This window comes from Eucalyptus grandis, chromosome 9 (assembly GCF_016545825.1).
Source record: "Eucalyptus grandis isolate ANBG69807.140 chromosome 9, ASM1654582v1, whole genome shotgun sequence".
NCBI lineage: Eukaryota > Viridiplantae > Streptophyta > Magnoliopsida > Myrtales > Myrtaceae > Eucalyptus > Eucalyptus grandis.
In genome coordinates, this window is record NC_052620.1 from 43,492,753 (window position 1) to 43,509,260 (window position 16,508).

The window sequence follows — 16,508 nt, forward strand, 5'->3', positions numbered from 1 at the left end:
GGTGACGGCGACGACGCGTCGGGTGAGGCTAGCCTCGCTAGTGAAAGCCGGCCTCGCTAGATCCGGCTCGCCCTCGCCCATGCGGGCTCGGCCTCACCTTGGCCGAGCGTCGGCCTGACCTAGACCAGACCACAAGCCGACGCCCCCTCAAGGCCAAGGCGGGCGGCCTCGCCGTGCGAGGCCGACGCCCGGGCGAGGGTGAGCCTCGGTGAGGGCTCCCTCGCCGGTGGCGGGCGAAGGCCAGCCAGCTGGCCTCGCTCGGCAAGGCTGGCCATTTAAAACGGTGAAGGGAAAAGCCAAAAAGAAAAAGAAAGGAAAAAAACAGAAAATATTCGCCCAAAAAAAATGTCGGCCCGCCGAGGCCAGAAATACATGAATCTTTCTACCATACTGGAAAAGGGCGGATCTCAAAAAAAAAAAAAAGGAAAAAATAGAAAATGTTTAAAAAAAATATTAAAATATTTTTAAACATGGCGCCGTCGGCGTCGTCACGTACCACCGGCATTTTCCGGCGAAATTGATTGGAATGAACTCAATTGGCAAACCGACAAAAGGTTTATGACTCAATGGCAATATTGAAAGGTTTATGACTGAATTAGCAAAATTGCAATAGGTTTAAGACTTTTTGGACAATTCTCCCAACTAAACTATGAAAGACGCTAATCTCACGCTCGAGGTCCGCCATGGGTTAAAATCCATCGAATGGGGGCAAAGTTTGTTGGGGGCAGTTGTACTACGATCGAGATTGCTGGTCATGGATCTATTTTTAATCCCATTCTTGATTAGAAAATTTTATCAAGTGGTTAGGTATACGTCAAAGATCAATAATTAAATTATAGGATCCTTTTGAGAACAGGTCCTTATTTTGCTAACGCATGAATTGAAAATTTTAATAAATAAGAGGAATTTCTTCCCAAATATGCTCTTCTCCATTGCATGAGGTGATCGGGACTTGGAGGGGGATTTCATTTATTGGCCCTGGGAATGACTAGGAATCCTACCTAGATAGCGGAACACGTCAAGGGGCTCGACACATGAAGGAAGAGGAGCGATTTTCTCTTTCATAAATATTGAAATTTCATAAGACTAACGTCCATCGTTTCAAGAATTTAATATATAACATGAAAGTGTGATTTAATATTTAAATGCTTTTTAACATTTCATTTCATGTAAGATTAGATTTAACATAAGATTGAAGCGTGTAAATATATAATCAGATGAACTAGGTATTTAAAAGCAGAAAGGAAGGGGAAATGATTAGAAAGGACATGATGTGTGGTGTTGGCAAAAGCTACGCATCTGGAAGGGGAAAATCGAAGTCAAAGTTTGCATGTTTTGTTAATGTGAACTGGTCCAATGCACTAATAAGAAAAAGTCGTCACATGTCCTCTCATTGAAAGGAAGGACCTTCCTTGCACATTCAACCTTTTCTTTCCCCATTATTATTATTATTATTATTATTATTATTATTATTATTATTATTATTATGATGTTCCATCCCTGTTTGCAAAATTCATATCTTCTCCTCGGATCTATAAGAATCAGCTCTAAAACTTTGAATCGCAAAGAAAACGAATACAACACAGGTAAAGAGCTCGAGACAGCATAAGCCAAGAACAGCCATGGCAGCCAAGCCCAACTCCATCCCTCTCCTCACTCCTTACAAAATGGGCAACTTCAACCTGTCCCACAGGTCTCTCTCTCTCTCTCTCTCTGTGTTTCCCTTCCATGTTTCCATTTCCAAGCACAATTCCTCTCTCTCTCCCTGAGCTATCTGTGCTGTTACTTCTTCTTGCTTTTAATGAGGAGCGAATAGAACTGTATTCCCCTGTTTCAGCATCAGCTTATCTTGCTTGTCCTTTCTTGAGTGATTGGATATGCAGCTTTCCTTTAGTTTATCAGATGTGGACCGCTAACCCGTTCTCGTCTCTTGATCTTAACTCCTTTTGTTTGCTTCACGGCACAACATCATCGCAGGATCGTGTTGCCACCATTGACGAGAAGCCGGTCCTACGGCAATATCCCTCAACCCCATGCCGTCCTTTACTACTCCCAGCGCACCACCCCCGGTGGCCTTCTCATCGCCGAAGCCACGGGCATTTCCAATACCGCCCAAGGGTATATTTCTCTGTTTCCTTGTTTCATATCTTTTTCATGCTCTCCCCCTCCTTGCACACGAGACATTTCATTTTGGACTCCTGCCTTCAAAAGTAGTATGACACAGCGTCGCTATTGTAATATGCTTGAAGGTATCCAGAAACGCCTGGTATTTGGACAAGAGAGCAAGTGGAAGCTTGGAAACCGATCGTGGATGCTGTTCATGAAAAGGGCGGAGTTTTCTTTTGCCAGATTTGGCATGTCGGTCGTGTTTCCAGCTATAGTAAGAAAACCTCTTAATTTTGTTCATTTACTGAAGTAAATGAAAAACCTGAATTTTGGTTCCCAGAAACTTTCTAATACCGTGGTTTGAACTTTGATTCACTGAATTCATGTTGTTGTCATGAGCAAAAGACAAATTAAGAGGCATTTTGATGTGAAAACGAATGTATTAGCATGCGATTTTCGCTAGAAACCACAAGGAGGTCGATTATTAGAGCAAGAGATTGTCCACTTGGCCGTGCTCTGTGGCTTTCCCGGTGAATCTGCATATGCTCCTGTCCTACGGAAAAGAAAGTAAAAAGAAAAAAGAAAAAAGCAAGCCCCAGCCAATTGTACAAGGGCATTTCCAAGAAGGGAGAGATGGATCCATCTAAACCAACCCATTTATTACTGATACGATTCAACATGCCAACTATTAAACAACTTATTTGAAACACAAGACAGCCTATCAGAAATGGACTGGTTTAGATCGATCCTAACTAGTTTAGATGGATCATAGTCGGTCCGATATTTTTTTTGTTAGACTATTCTGATGCGTGGGGTTGAGGTTGAGAACGTGTGAATCCTATGTATCTCTGTTTCATGCCTGTGCTGGCGTTTTGGTTTGGAAGTCGTGACAATGGATTTCAGGCTTTCAGCTGAACAGAGAAGAGACGGACTTTAAAAAAGAAAAGTAATCGTTCAATTTCACTGTGGTCCAAAAGAAAAGGATGCATTTGGCTTTTTCTTTTCTCCCTCCCTCTCTCTCTCTCTCTCTCTCTCTCTCTTGTCTTGTTATGAAGTTGCATGGGCTAGCTTCATTCACATGTTAAATGCCGCGTGTGACGAAAACGTCGAAAAGGATTGCTGCAGATCGCAGGCCCTGAGCATAATGCTTGAACTCGTCCGCTGCAGGTTATCAGCCGAATGGTGAAGCTCCGATGTCAAGTACGGACAAGGGGGTGACCCCCGGGCTTGATGGAGGGGACTGGTCCCCTCCCCATCGTCTCCGAGTCGATGAAATCCCTCACATCGTCAACGACTTCAGGCTTGCTGCCCGTAATGCGATTGAAGCAGGTGAGAAGTTCTTATCCTGCATTCATTGAGCCGTGATGGCCAGAATACCAAGGTAGTCGATACGAAAGTGTGACTGTGCATATATATGGGTGGTGACAGGATTTGATGGAGTGGAGGTCCATGGAGCGAATGGCTATTTGATAGACCAGTTCATGAAAGACCAAGTGAACCATAGGACCGACGAGTACGGGGGGAGCCTGGAGAAGCGTTGTCGCTTCGCATTAGAAGTGGTAGAAGCAGTGGTGAATGAGATTGGAGCTGACAGAGTCGGGATGAGGCTATCGCCGTTTGCCGATTACATGGAGACAGCGGATTCCGACCCGAACGCGCTGGGGCTCTACATGGCCAATGCACTCAACAACTATGGATTAGTCTACCTGCATGTGATTGAGCCAAGGATGGTCCGAATGGGGGACAAGCTAGAGAGTCCACACAGCCTTTTCACCATGAGAAAGGCCTTCAAGGGCACGTTCATTGCGGCGGGAGGGTACAGAAGAGACGACGGGGACAAGGCAATCGAGGAAGGCTATGCGGACCTGATAGCGTACGGCCGCGTGTTCCTAGCAAACCCGGATTTGCCGAGGCGGCTCGAGCTGAATGCGCCGCTCAACAAGTACGACAGGAACACCTTTTACATCCCAGATCCGGTGGTCGGGTACACCGATTATCCATTCCTCGAGGTCCCTGCATGAAATTCAACATCCATCCACCGGCCCGGCTCTGTATTTGCAGAGAACGAACTCGGTTGATGTACCACACCCCCTAAAAGCTCCCTCGTTCTCGTTTGGATAATCCAACAATACAATAAAAATTAAGAACAGGGAGTGTTTTTCAGCTTCTTTTCTATAATGAGAAGGTGACCTTTGTTTGCCAAGATTGATAGAAGTATTACGCAGATTTCGTCAGAAAACAAGAGTCGGTACATAGGTCCTCGTCATCAAAGAAGAAACACGATAAGTTGCTCATGTCTTTGGTTGGTAATCGTGGATCTTGACGACCCGCTAATTGCAGAAATAATCAAATAAATGTTGGGGAACCAATCCGCAGCCACCGAGAACCGGATGTCGTCGGAGTGAATGATAAACATTGGAGTCTTTTCGACGGAGCAGGTGACCGCGTGGGGCGGAAAGTCCTGTTGACTGTTGACTCTCTTAAAAGCAAATAAACATTAGGAACACCCGGTTGGGTGGGTACACCAACGTATGTAAAGCATAGTAAGGAAAAAGATGGTTAAATACGTAAAAATCGAGGTTTGAAATAAATAATTGAAGAAGGTTCCAAAATTGTAATTTTCCTCTTGGCTCATTGATTATATAAACAAAATAGTATTTAAAATTTGATTTAACATACGATGTGATTCATAAATTTTGAGTTGACGTGCAATGTTGTTCATTCACTAGACTTTTAATATATATTCAAATTAGTCCCTAAATTATATAAAAATATTTAATGTCATTTTGATTAAATTGAATATGTAGTGATCATATCAAATAAATTGAAAGTTTTAGGGATGTCATTACACAGTGGGTCAAATTCCACGAACCATTTATGTTAGTTCCTAAAACAAAAAGAAGGTGAGTAAAACAGAGACAAAATGAGCTCTTAACATTTACTTTCAAGCAACGGGCATGCAACCCTATCGATAAAGGGATGCATATACATCGAAGATAGGGGCGAGACAAAAAAAGATATTGTTAATTAAATAAACGAAGATGAGGAATGGGCTAAGGAAGTAAAAGACAATCGGGCCAAGTGTGCTGTTCGGGTTTAAGGATGCCAGTTTTCGTCTGAGGTTTTGCCAGTTCCACTCTGGCTGGCAACCAAAAACCCGAACCCCTCTCTTTTCTTATTCTTTTTCCTTCCTTTTTTTTATAATTATTTTTCGTTGTTATTATTAACGTCGAAAGAAATGAAGAGAGAGAGAAAAGAAAAGGGGAGAGGAATAATTAAAACTAATAATAGCAACCACAACGACAGATACAGAGAGAGAGAGAGAGAGAGAGCAGTTTTAGATATTTTCTTTTTTTAAAATCAGAGAAAACGAAGAAAATCTCGGCAGCGGTGTATTCAAATCAAAGTCTCCTCCTCTTCTTTGCTAATTGGGCATTGTTCCTTCGCAGTCGAGTTGAGTTGAGTTCGCTTCCCGCTGCCGCTGACGAAGGGTCCCATCTCCTCCTGCTCCTGCTCCTGCTGCTGCTTCTGCTTCGGCTTCGGCTTCATCCCGCTCTCCTTTTCTCTGCTTCTTCTTCTTCGTCTTCTTCCGACCAATCCCCCAAAAGAGAAGAGGAGGAAGAGGGAGGGATAAAGTAGGGGGAGGGGTTGGAAATGGCGAGGAGAGCGGAGGAGGAGTACGATTACCTGTTCAAGGTGGTGCTGATCGGCGATTCCGGGGTCGGCAAATCCAACCTCCTCTCCCGATTCACTCGCAACGAGTTCTGCCTCGAGTCCAAATCCACCATCGGCGTCGAATTCGCCACCCGCACCCTCCAAGTAAATCCCCCCTCTCTTTTCCCCCTTTCCCTTAGATCCCCCCGGTCCTCTTTTCGGAAGTCGATGTTTAGATGCGCGGGGACTCGGGTCTTCGACTCGCTCGATCTGCCCTTCCTAACATTCCTTTTTTAAAGCGATCCGCTGTCTGTTTGTGCCTGCGCTCCTTCTGATTTTATGCCGCCGTCGATGTTTCTCTTCCTCACGCTTTCTCTTACTTCATTTCCTGGTATCACTGTGTTCGCCAACCCTTTGCTTTCTTTTTATTACCATGGAAATTCGAGGAATTCCTGCATGCGAGAATGGGTGTGCTGGTAAAGGAACAAAATCATCTGATATGCACTTAAAGTTGGGCATTTTGCTGCTTGGAGTTTGTGCTGAATCGAATCGAGGGTTATTGTCCTGCTTGTATCGAATGTATTCACAAAAGGCACCACCGGATTCTCATTCCACAAGTAACAATGGCAAGACGACATCTGAATCTGTGCTGCTGTAATACAGCCACACCAGTCGCAAACTGTGATCCGACTGCATATCTGGAAAAAAGTTACTCATTTGCGTTATTGTCCATAGATCTTGGTTGCACACTCTGTAGATTCAAAGCCATCTGGGTCTGAGAATATTACTAAAGTTGAATTCACTATGATCTGTCATTCTTCCTCACTCTGTAGATTTAGTGTGTGTCTTCTCTTCTTCCACAAAGCAGTGTGTCTGAATTGGCATGTAGTTATCCCAAAGTTCCCCCGTTCCGTGGGGTGTTTGGTTCCGAGTAATCACCAGTGCATGATTTTGCTTGTTGATTATAGGTTGAGGGAAGGACTGTTAAAGCACAGATATGGGACACCGCTGGCCAGGAGCGATACAGAGCAATCACCAGCGCCTACTACAGGGGTGCCCTTGGGGCTCTTCTTGTATACGATGTGACAAAGCCGACTACTTTTGACAATGTGAGTCGATGGCTGAAGGAGCTGAGGGATCATGCCGATTCCAACATTGTCATCATGCTAATTGGGAACAAGACTGACTTGAAGCACCTTAGAGCAGTGGCTACTGAAGATGCCCAGAGTTATGCCGAGAAAGAGGGCCTCTCGTTCATCGAGACATCCGCCCTGGAAGCGACGAATGTGGAGAAGGCTTTCCAGACTATTCTCTCAGAGATATACAGGATAATTAGTAAGAAGCCTCTGTCCTCAGAAGATGCAGCCCCGGCCAACATTAAAGAAGGGAAAACCATTGTAGTTGGCGAATCAGAAGCCAACACGAAGAAGGCATGCTGCTCTTCGTCTTGAAGATCATCCTATGTTCTTTTCCCTTACCATTGTGGTCCTTGTTTCCTTAGTTTCTCTGCTGGTTTATATGTTGTCTCCAATTTGTTTTTCTTCTTTCTCTTTCTTTTCCAATTTTTTGACTGTTTCCAAGATTATTATTGGGTCATTTGACGATCTTTTGTGATGGCTTGAGTTATATTGTTCTATATGATGATTTATATAGGAAATTTTCCTCAGCTAAGAGCGTGTGTAGAAGAATATTGGAATGTTGAAGTGTGTACTGAGGGTGAATATTTAAATAGGGCAGCTGCATGGTTCTCTTGTATGAGGAGGAAGTGTTGAGAGCAACGCACTTCACTGTCATGTTCTTGTGGGTAAATCTCTAATGATGTGGAACAGAAGCAGTAACACAGGAAGCAAGGAAACATTTATGCGTTCTTGCTTTTTTGTGTTGACCCATATTCTCTGACAACTAAGCTGTCTGCACTCTGCTCGTCAAACTCATTAGGGAACAGCCTTGCATCTTTTACTGTGGGATTGCGGATTATGATGTGGAACAGACGGCTTGGTCCTCTATCTTATTAAATGAAAACGACCGCCAACGATTTCGATGTGAACGCGAATGCAACTTTGAGTTCATGGACGCTGGAGGCTTTTTTCGTATCCTCTGGCAGACTGACTGAATTTCCTTGTCATGATCTTTGGGGTTACCTAAAGAGAGAACGCATGGTAGCCCTGAACAAGACGGGGCTTTTAAGCAGACATGGTTTGTGGATCGAAGGAAGATATAAGAAGAGTGAAATAGCCCAAGTGTATTTTTACATTGCGGGGAGAAAAGTGATGCTTATGACAAGGAAGGACTACAGCACACATGCTTATTTATAAGCTCAAAACGCTGTCCTAGACCCGCGTCGGTGGCCCTGTGGCCGCTCCATGAACAAGAAAACCCCAGATTCCATGAGAAAGAAATCCGAAAATTTGGCTTTGGCCTCTAATTTTAGACTGGACAGAAGGGCATGCTGGACTCGCCTGTGTGGCTAGGGATGATGAAGTGCCTCAACCTGTTTTCCTGTTTTTTCATGTAACCCTCACACAAGAATTCCTTGGAGAATTTGTCTTCTACGGACCTGTTAACGTCGTGCACAAACACATCCGTCTCTCCCTCCTTCCTATTCCTAGCCATCATCCCTGCTGTGTATATCGCCGTCATCCTCCCCGGTGCCTCCTCATAGTATCCCGTCGGCGCATCGACCATGATAAGGTCCCATTGTCTCTCGTAAACTTCGTCTGGCAAGCCCTTAAGCGCGAGTTGGCACATGGAGTATCTAGGGTCGCTCACCACCATGCACTCCGGCACCTTCCCTGCTTCCATTAGGTTATCCGCCTGGTTCACCTTGCTATCATAACTCACGTGGTATGACTCCAGCATCGGAAACCTTTTTTTGATTTGCTCTATCCACGCCTCGTCTTCTTCTAGGAAGATAGTTCGCCCGCCATAGTTGAGGGAGCTCCACATGAGACTGTCGTGGCCGAGTCCGAACACGAGGAAATTGCATGGCGATTTCTTTTTGAGGACCCGAGCAGTCACCGATATCTCCTTGAGTGTTTGTTGAGGGGTGATGGTCGACGTTGTATAGTGGATGAGAGCTTGTGCTAGTGGATTCGGGATCTTGGAACAAGTCGGCGAGCAGTCGGATGCCTTTGCTTCTGACGAGGCTTTCAAGGAGGAGTTTTGGGAAACGGAAGAGGAGACTTCATTGGAAGAAGAAAAGCTTGATCTCAAAATGAAGATAACGAGAAATGCGAGGAAGATGCCTAGGAGAAGGAACTTGTGGTTGATGGGGTAAGTGGCCTTGGGCTTCATGCTTCTAGTTCTATCCCTCGTTTTGATCCAGGAAGCGATAAGAAAGAACTCTCTGCGCTGTCGAATGTGAAGCAATAGGGAGGTTGAATTTTAGGTTGTAGAAGCTGGGGAGTCTTAAATGGGAGAAGATGGGACGCGTAAGTTGCAATGCTTAGATAGGAAGGGAAGAAACGTTGGGTGATTTGAAGAAGACAAGAGAGCTACCAGCAGTGCCAATGAAGCAACGCCTTGTTGGTGGATCCGAAGTGATGATGCGAGTTTACCTTAGATTTCATATCGAGGTTGGTGTCGTAGGATGGTTGGTCTGACGGCAGGACACTCCTTTAGCATGGGAGGGAGGAGGCGAGTCGTCTTTACTGTAATGCCCCACTTCCCTTCTCGAATCTCAACCCGGCAGGAATCATCCGCAAAATGATTTTCAAAATGATTTTTGTGGGTATGACTCTTTGCTTTTTATTTCCTTTATTATGGTCAGAATAGAGAGTGCAAGGCAAAGACGTGCCCCACTTCCCTTCTCAACCCAGCAGGAATCATCGCAAACCGTTTTCATGTCTTCGTCTTGCACTCTCTATTCTGACCATAATAAAGGAAATAAAAAGCAAAGAGTCCTACCCACAAAATCATTTTGAAAATTGTTGTCTCGTATTGTAACTACATTATGTCCAACACCAACTTCTAAGATAGTGCTTTCGTATTGTTATCAAACAATAAAGCAAGAGCCAAGTGAAAAGGTTGAAATGCATCGAATGTTCCTTAAGTAACCCTCTTTAAATATATGTTCACAGGCATGGATCATCTCTATTATATTTAAATGTCACGCTATTTGAAAAGAGTAAATTTTCATACTGTTTCCTATGATGAAGTAACGTAATTTCTTACTAAACACGTGTGAATAATTAAATCACCAACTTTCGATTGTTGTCAAAAGTTTTTATTCTTATTTTTTTCCGATTTTTGGCTAAAGAATGTCTTGAAGCTTTAGGCCTTGAAAAGTTAAGGAATATGCTTTATCTATTCTTATATGATGTATCCGGAAGACTCGACTAGATCGTTAAAAAGATGAAGTTTGAATTTGTAAATTTGTAATCCACAGATAAAGTTGTCGTGGGACTTCAATGTTTAGCTCTTTTTGTCTCTTTCTATGGATCGCTGGGAACCTGTAATCGCGAGGGGGGATTATCGAGAAAAAATTTCGCTATTCTTTTGTTGCTCAAAGATAATTCTTTATTGTTTACTTTACTAATGATTGGCATTTTAAAAGAAGTAAAAAGAAAAGAAAAGTAGACAAAAAAAGTGTAGCGTCTCTTCAAATTTTGGAGACGATCATATGAAGGGCAAAGGGTGCAAAAATGCAATCTTGACGGTTGGAATGAAACGCTAGCCTTGGCTTGGCTGGGTTACCAATTCACATTTTCTTCAAAATAATGTAAAGAGACTAAAGAGCTCGACCCGTCGCAATTCCTTGCTTTGCTTGGTGGGATGGGATTCAAGGGCCTTTCCCCTTTTTAGACCAGTTTGCAGAAAACTTGATTGACCTGTATAATATCCCGAAAAATTCAAGTACGACTTTAAATGCTTATATTCACATACGACCTTGCAGATTTCGGGTGTCTGGCTTATGAAAAAGAGGGCATGCATTTAACATTAGAAGTAAAACATAAAAGGAATTTGGGGAGAAAAGGAAATGGAATGCAAAGAATAGAGGAACATTATAATTCTCAATTTCTGTTTGAATGTCATTATTTCCAATCTGTTATTTGAACGTGTTCTGATGGAAATGGTGAAATATGTGCTTTTCCCTTAGGACAATTTGAGGTGTATTATAGCATTAAGAAGGACCGAGGTGAGTTTCCCACCCGAAATCTGAAACCACGGTTCCAGATGCATTCATAAATTTTCATGCTGAATTGAACTGTACCATGCTTAAATGACCAAAGCATGCCCTCAAATCTGCAGAATGAATACCGAACCCAGTTAAACCATCCAAGTTCTAACATTGTGCAGATTCCGACAAACCATGGACAGCCAAATCTGCAAACGTTGAACTGTGAAAAGGAAAAAACAAGAGACCAACAAAAAATTTCAAGTCATAGAATAACTGTCATCTACATTAAACTGAAGTTCCAACTACACATCAGATGTTAAACACACAAGTATAACACTTGCAGAGTTGAACCTGTCATCTCCTGACCTAACAATATACAAGACCAACTCTAATGTAAAGGCGGGATACTTCCAAGTCCGATATGAGTATAGATAGTGCTACTGCTAAACAAAAAAAGACGAGGATATTTCCCACGCAAATCCACAGAAAGATAGTTAAGGTTACTGGTGGTATCCCGCGCCACCACTCCTCACCTGCAGCAAGACGCAATTAGACAAGCCGGTTATTACGACCCAATAGAGAATCCCAGCAAGTAATGCATACTTAGACATGATTTTCATTCGCGATACTTGCAAGACGATTTCACTTGAAGCTGCAGATGAAGAGTGGCTATATGGAAGGCCCAGAGGATTTTTTACACGTCCTCTTGTCCAATCCACAATTAAAGTCTTACTCAGCATTTTTTTACAGAGGTACATCTACATGTGCCGGAGTCACATAATGCAGCTCATGCTGCAATTTCCATGTTTATGGATATAATTAATTCCCCCTTGATGAAAAAATCATAACTTTTCCTAATGAAGCTCTCTTTAGGTAAGCAGAATCATGAACTAAACAGCCCAATTGTACGCCATTCCGCCTTTTTTTTTTTTTTAGGGGGGGGTTGGTTGTTGTGATTAATATACATACTACACTCTAGAGCATCATGGGAAAAAACAGAGTACCTTATTTGACATGCACCTCACACACACACACACAAGTGATGGAAAAAAAGAAGTGCAAGGACATGCTTACCCGGGGAAATTGTTTAAACGTTCTTCGAATTCGTGCCGGGCACTCTGAACCGCTTCATGCATTATGTCAACACTGGTTGTCAACATTGTGATTTCAGAATCTTTCTCCTCCCTCTCTGCTAAGGCTAGTATCAGTTCCTCTTGAAAAAGTCTCAACTCCTTAATGATCTTTTCGACCCTTTCAGCAATTTTGGCTCTTTCATCCTTAAGCCCTGAAATTTGAGCTTCAGCTTCTTCCCATTTTTTGTCAAGCTTTTCTAGTCCATCTTTTATCGAAAGCAGCCTCGACAAATGACTCTTGATCACTTGGGCATCAAAACCATGCATCTCCAATTCTACAAGGTCTTCCAAACAGGCAGTAAATCTACTTTTGCAATCGGTTATCTTCAATTTGGAAGCCATCTGTACTGTGTTAGCAAAAGTCACCATCTTGGCAATGGCCAGTCCTTCACGAGATCCTGCTTTGGTATCACTCAAAGGTAGAAAATGAGGTGCTTGAGGAAATTTTTTGAATACTTCCAAAGATTCCACTGCTTTCCATATTGGTGAGGTTTTCACAAAAGGCAATGCTGGCCATTGATTTGGCCTATTGTCACCCTCAAGGTTCCCATCTGCCTCAAGCTGAATAACCTCTATTGCCTCCTTCACTTGGTTTGCCCCACCAAGATGAGAATGTTCTGGATAAAACAAAAGCACAAAAGTCAATTCAAGCGAAACTTCTTTCCTAAACTAATTTAATTCTTGGAGAAAGGAACTTCTTACCAGGTCTATCCAATACTTGAGGGTTGAATTCTTTGAGCAACAATCCTTTGACCCCTGAGTTGGTTATATACCCTGCAGTGACATCTTTTGCTACTTTTGCCACCCTATGCTTTTTGGAAGCTGCACCTAACATTTCAGCAGATGCATCTTGAGAACTATGAGTGAGAAAATGGGAATGGATGCGAGAAAAAGTAGGCCAGACCAAATGATCTTTTCTCACAGTTTCCGCAGATGCATGCTGAATACAATATGTCTCTCATAAACTCAGCTATTTATTCCCATAGTTGGAAGATTGTAAATCGTGAATACATTTTTAAGTTGGATACTTTAGGTAGGGTATTCTAACTAAAGTCTCTCAACTCAGTTACTCAATCGCATGATATCTCGTGAAGACAGAGGATATGTCTTTGACACATGCTCCATGAAATTCAGAACAAGAAGAGACGGCCTTAAATGTCGAATCTGAAAAGCTTTTGATGGCTAGAGTATGGAAATATGTGTGTGAATGGCTGCGAGATACTAGATTATTTACATCAGATCAAGTCATACATGCCAAAACCAAAGCCATTATATGCTTACGTCGAAAGCATCTATCCAGGTACCAGCAAAGGAAACAAAATATGTATGCGCACGATCACACTAAAAGTATTCAGTTTCATTAAGGCAATCTTCTTAAAAGTATCATTAAAGACTTTGGCAATGATTGGTGTCTGGTCTACGAGGGCCATACCATTCAGATGTTCCACTGGAGTCACTGGGAACCCCAGTCCATTTGCCGCAGAAGATGCCTCATCTGCTCCCTTCTTCTTGCCTGCATAGTAATCCATCAATGTTCCTTGTGCAAGAGAGCAAATAGTAGCAGCTTAAAATGACTATACCGTTCGCTGAAGAAGCATTTTCAGGCATAGCATGTAACTTCACAAGTCTTCGTCTCTTTCCTTGCTGACTCTGTTCGGTATCCTTGCCTTGGGAAGTAGATTTTTTCTTATTAGAGGGTTCATTTAGCTGCGGAATAAATATCCAGGAGGAGGACCAAATTGGATGATGGTTCAGTTGAAGCCATGAAGAAAAGATATTCATAGAAACATTAAAATAGAGATGGGCACTAAGGGCATTGAATTTGATGATAATACTAATCGGTTCAGTCATGTCACCAGCTGCACTTACTGTTTTAGGCTTCTTGGGAGGGAGAACACGCGGGGAATCACTGCTGGAGCGCTGCTGCTCAGTCTCCTTCTTGCTGGAGCGCTGCTGCTCAGTCTCCTTCTTGCTGGAGCTGCCGACAGTTGAAGAAGCGAGCGTCCCATTAGGAGTTGATTGCTCGATTAAGCATGGCATAGGAGTGGCGACGCTAACTTCAGCATCCTTTCCAGAAATGGGGTTATGGCCTTTGGCAAAGGCAATAATCAGCTCATTGAGGTGGTCAGAAAATTCCTGCAAGCAAAATCAGAACATAAAGCGTGAAAAATTGGACCATGCAAAGTGGTAAAGACTCGTAAAAATTGGGGAAAAAGAAACCCAACAGGACTGAAAGTCCCAGGACAGATTCCTCTCTCTCTATCTCTCTCTCCATGAAAACCTGCTGTAAATATGGATTGTTAAAGCTGAGATTTCAAGAACAGGAAATGGGCGAGGATGCTTAAGGGGGGCAAATTCACGCAGCCAGCAACCTTTCACACTGGTAGCCCAACGGTGGCCATCAAAATCACAAAGTTGTTGGGACTTCACTTCAATCAAACTCACCATATACCTTATCCTAGGTTAATACGAAAAGCGTGATACAAAGAAAAAAACTCATCAAAAAAAAAATAATAATAAATAAATAAATGAACAGACGAGACGCTGCGACGGCCATGAAAGGAAACAAACCCCCACGCATCCATTATAACATGTAAAAGAAAAGAAATGGGGAGAGAAAATGAGTACGAGGCATTTAGGGGGAAGGCTCCATTTCCCATCTTGGAACTCCCAGTGCAGCCTCAGTCGATCGCGGTCGAACTGGAGGACATGCGGGGGGTCCTCGAAAGCCACCAAGTATTTGCCTTCCGCGGTGACCTTGGCGATCACTCCGGTCCACCACCCGTCCCGGTCGAAAGTGTCGACCACCAGCTTCTCCTCCAAGGGGGCGCCCTCCTCCCCCTCCGCCTCCCCCGGAGGCAAGGGGCGGATGTAGATGGAGTCGCTGTACTCCCGGAGCGGGGTCTGGCCGTCGTCGCAGAGGAGGTTGGTGTACTCGATGCGGGCGAGGCGCTTCTTCTTGAACTTGGACTTGTGGTACAGCGGGGGGTCGACGATGACGGCGTCGAACCACGCGCCCTTGAACCCGGCCTCCTTGCTGGTGACCTCCACGCGGGACCCTTTGCTCCAGCAATCCGCGCTCCCCATTTTCCCCTTTCGCCCGCCGCAACAAACGCCGGAGAGTCGGAGACCGCGACGCCTTGAAATGGGGTGGGGGAGAGTCAATTGGGGGAGTCAACTGGGGTCAATTCCTCGCGGGGACGAGAGGTAGAGAGAGAGAGAGAGGTGGGGGGAAGGCGGAAAGGTTTTAGGGGGAATTTCTTCGTCGTTGCAGAGCACGGCAGTAGTAGTAGTGGGAGTTCTGTAAAGCGATTCACGCGCCTTGCTGTGGACTGCGGTGCGGAGTGGACTTGGCATGGAATTAGAGCATACCCCTGCCTTGTCCTTTTTTCCCTTTCTCCTTTTTTCTGTTGGGGGGGTTCTAAGGATGATCCACTCCTCCTTTGCCGTGTCAACGTTGGCGTTCTGAATTCGGATCAGTGATTAACAAATGGAATCCGTTCAGCTTCCGTTTACAATGGCCTTTGTAAAAATCTGATCGAGGCCATATTCGTACATAATTCCCAGATAAACTCGATTCACGTGATACTACTATCGAGATTATAATCAACGTCGAATTCTTAACTGTAATGAATGCTGACACATTAGATTTTTAACGGTCGTACGGATGATGGATACTTCTAAGTTCATGTAGAAGTGCGGTATCGATGTGACAAAAAAAAATAAAGAAACTTGGGTTGTGTAGTCCCACACATAAATTGGAATCTATGTTGGAACTATCCCTAAGATTAACATACCTTACCTATTCTAAGCGTAATGGCATCATCATATATATGTCGACATTTATATGCTCATCACAATAGAGTGTTCGCTTAAGTGGCAAATGAATTTACTGGATCTATTTATATTTCTTGTTTCAAGTATTATCGGGAACATCCCGAGAGTAAAATTTTGAATCTACCGAGTCGATATGAGTAATGTGAGATATTTAGTGCATTGATTTTGCAAACAATTTATGTTATCATATCTTTTACTCTTGATAGTGTATCGTGGACTCTAGTTAGTTCTTTTGGTTTAGCAGACATGGTATCATTCACTTCCTAAGCAATATCAAGGATATGCTTCCTTGTACAACCTTGGTTTTTAACAAGTATCGTACGGTTTGCTAACGAAGTTAACTTATGATTTTTAGACAATTATAATTAATTAAATGATAAATTATAAATCTAAGACTATTAACATCAATCTCCTCCAGGTACATAAGTCTTCGAGAGAATTTAAGTTTATATTCAACCATTTTCATTTTAGAATCATCTAGACCGATTTCCCCGATACCCTAATTACAACTTTTGCTTACTCTGGTAATTTCTTCTCTATTTCTTGTCACTCTTATTCGAACGTGCCTTTCTTTCCTAATTTTACAAATAAGGGTGAGTTTTAGGGATAGTTTGTGAAAAAAAAAACACACATATTGGTTTGGAGTTTTTTCCTTACCA

The 16,508-nt window shown here is 43.2% G+C and overlaps 4 protein-coding genes across 6 annotated transcripts; 2 read left to right on the top strand and 2 right to left on the bottom strand.

The window, feature by feature from the left end:
• The first annotated feature begins 1,542 nt into the window (after positions 1-1,542).
• LOC104420015 (putative 12-oxophytodienoate reductase 11) lies at positions 1,543-4,309 on the top strand. Its single transcript, XM_010031900.3, has 5 exons — positions 1,543-1,693; positions 1,978-2,118; positions 2,250-2,380; positions 3,274-3,435; positions 3,535-4,309. The coding sequence occupies exons 1-5, from the start codon at positions 1,623-1,625 to the stop codon at positions 4,125-4,127; spliced, it is 1,098 nt and encodes a 365-aa protein (XP_010030202.2). The 5' UTR covers positions 1,543-1,622; the 3' UTR covers positions 4,128-4,309.
• A 1,170-nt stretch (positions 4,310-5,479) lies between these two features.
• Positions 5,480-7,489, top strand: LOC104420016 (ras-related protein RABA2a). Its single transcript, XM_010031902.3, has 2 exons — positions 5,480-5,925; positions 6,729-7,489. Exons 1-2 carry the CDS (start codon positions 5,761-5,763, stop codon positions 7,209-7,211), a joined length of 648 nt encoding a protein of 215 aa, XP_010030204.1. The 5' UTR covers positions 5,480-5,760; the 3' UTR covers positions 7,212-7,489.
• Positions 7,490-7,971: 482 nt separating this feature from the next.
• On the bottom strand, positions 7,972-9,152 carry LOC104420017 (glucuronoxylan 4-O-methyltransferase 1). The gene has a single exon (XM_010031903.3). The coding sequence runs from the start codon at positions 9,052-9,054 to the stop codon at positions 8,188-8,190; it is 867 nt and encodes a 288-aa protein (XP_010030205.1). The 5' UTR covers positions 9,055-9,152; the 3' UTR covers positions 7,972-8,187.
• Positions 9,153-11,120: 1,968 nt separating this feature from the next.
• On the bottom strand, positions 11,121-15,350 carry LOC104420019 (DUF724 domain-containing protein 3-like). 3 transcript variants are annotated; one of them, XM_039302005.1, is made up of 8 exons: positions 14,641-15,349; positions 13,993-14,148; positions 13,882-13,962; positions 13,593-13,719; positions 13,445-13,525; positions 12,715-12,840; positions 11,954-12,629; positions 11,121-11,412 (listed from the first exon to the last, which is right to left on the bottom strand). In XM_039302005.1, exons 1-8 carry the CDS (start codon positions 15,097-15,099, stop codon positions 11,409-11,411), a joined length of 1,710 nt encoding a protein of 569 aa, XP_039157939.1. In that variant the 5' UTR covers positions 15,100-15,349; the 3' UTR covers positions 11,121-11,408. The 3 variants fall into 3 exon arrangements, with proteins under 3 accessions (XP_039157939.1, XP_018718329.2, XP_018718328.2); XM_018862784.2 differs by having other exon boundaries at positions 12,715-12,834; positions 13,882-14,148; positions 14,641-15,350; XM_018862783.2 differs by having other exon boundaries at positions 13,882-14,148.
• Positions 15,351-16,508: the final 1,158 nt, after the last annotated feature.

Bases quoted from the DNA above. Each gene is read 5' to 3' on its own strand.
- LOC104420019 (XM_018862783.2), bottom strand. From the start codon at position 15,099: ATGGGGAGCGCGGATTGCTGGAGCAAAGGGTCCCGCGTGGAGGTCACC. The intron at 13,526-13,592 runs GTATAGTCATTT...ATTACTATGCAG, and splicing joins AAATGCTTCTTCAGCGAACG to GCAAGAAGAAGGGAGCAGAT. The intron at 12,630-12,714 runs GTAAGAAGTTCC...TGTTTTATCCAG, and splicing joins TCAAGTATTGGATAGACCTG to AACATTCTCATCTTGGTGGG.
- LOC104420015 (XM_010031900.3), top strand. From the start codon at position 1,623: ATGGCAGCCAAGCCCAACTCCATCCCTCTCCTCACTCCTTACAAAATG. The intron at 1,694-1,977 runs GTCTCTCTCTCT...ACATCATCGCAG, and splicing joins AACTTCAACCTGTCCCACAG to GATCGTGTTGCCACCATTGA. The intron at 2,119-2,249 runs GTATATTTCTCT...ATATGCTTGAAG, and splicing joins ATTTCCAATACCGCCCAAGG to GTATCCAGAAACGCCTGGTA.
- LOC104420017 (XM_010031903.3), bottom strand. From the start codon at position 9,054: ATGAAGCCCAAGGCCACTTACCCCATCAACCACAAGTTCCTTCTCCTA.
- LOC104420016 (XM_010031902.3), top strand. From the start codon at position 5,761: ATGGCGAGGAGAGCGGAGGAGGAGTACGATTACCTGTTCAAGGTGGTG. The intron at 5,926-6,728 runs GTAAATCCCCCC...TGTTGATTATAG, and splicing joins TCGCCACCCGCACCCTCCAA to GTTGAGGGAAGGACTGTTAA.